This window comes from Chrysochloris asiatica, unplaced genomic scaffold, assembly GCF_000296735.1.
Source record: "Chrysochloris asiatica unplaced genomic scaffold, ChrAsi1.0 scaffold00087, whole genome shotgun sequence".
In the NCBI taxonomy this organism is placed as follows: Eukaryota; Metazoa; Chordata; class Mammalia; order Afrosoricida; family Chrysochloridae; genus Chrysochloris; species Chrysochloris asiatica.
In genome coordinates, this window is record NW_006408605.1 from 11,592,052 (window position 1) to 11,593,034 (window position 983).

General features: G+C 40.8%; 1 protein-coding gene across 1 annotated transcript in view; it reads left to right on the forward strand.

Annotated features, from left to right (window-relative positions):
- Positions 1 to 471, forward strand: part of PCDHB16 (protocadherin beta 16) — a 4,072-nt gene extending 3,601 nt beyond the window's left edge. Inside the window, exon 2 of the mRNA XM_006866184.1 lies at positions 331 to 471. Within this exon, the coding sequence (XP_006866246.1) occupies positions 331 to 471 (141 nt within the window). The remainder of the gene's footprint in view (positions 1 to 330) is intronic.
- Positions 472 to 983: the final 512 nt, after the last annotated feature.

Consider the following 983-nt stretch of genomic DNA (forward strand, 5'->3'; position numbering starts at 1 on the left):
CTGGTTAAGGACAATGGCGAGCCTCCAATGTCGGCCACCGTCACGCTGTTGGTGCTCTTGGTAGACGGTTTCTCGCAGCCTTATCTGCCGCTCCCTGAGGTGACCTCGGAAGAGACCCAAGCGGACTCGCTCACGGTCTATTTAGTCATTGCCTTGGCTTCCGTCTCATCGCTCTTCCTGTTCTCAGTGCTTTTGTTTGTGGCGGTGCGACTGGGCAAGAGGCACAGGACGACCTCAATGAATCACCTCTCAGTGCCTCAGAGCCACTTTCCGGGCCACTTGTTAGAAGTCAGCAGGACTGGAACACTATCGCATAATTACCAGTATGAGGTTTGTCTGACAGGAGGCTCAGGGACCAGTGAGTTCAAATTTCTGAAGCCGATTTTACCCAATTTCCAAAATCATTCCCCTGGGTCAGAAATAGAAGAAAACCCCAACTTTAGGAATGATTTTGGTTTCAGTATTCAGTAACAATACTTCTTTTTCATATTACATATTTTTAAAAATTCATGGTAGATTCATGGTGATAGTTTGGGCCATCTATTGTGGATTTGAAATTGCACCAAACTTGCCTGCAAGATTTCTTATGTTATCCTTATAAAAATGTATGTTACCTTTTCTTCATGCCTGTAACAAGATTAATGATCCTAAATCTTGCCTCTTGAAACATGAAGTCAGTTTCAAGTCAAAAGTCAAGCCTTTGCTCTGAAATAGAGGAGGAATGTGTTTAGGGTGGAAAAGTGAAAAAACTAACTCTTTGCAATCACTTTTATTTTCCTGTAAACTTTTGGGTTTTTTTTAATGAGTTATAAACCATTGGAAACATACAGAGTAATAATGTATTAACATTTACACTGGAGTCTTCCTATTTGGGAAGGAAAGATTTATGCAGAGAGAAGATCTGTCCCTCATAGGCATAAAGTTCTTTGAAGTAGTTTTCCCTAATATGTTAAGCTACAAATATTATGCTAATTGTGCATCTT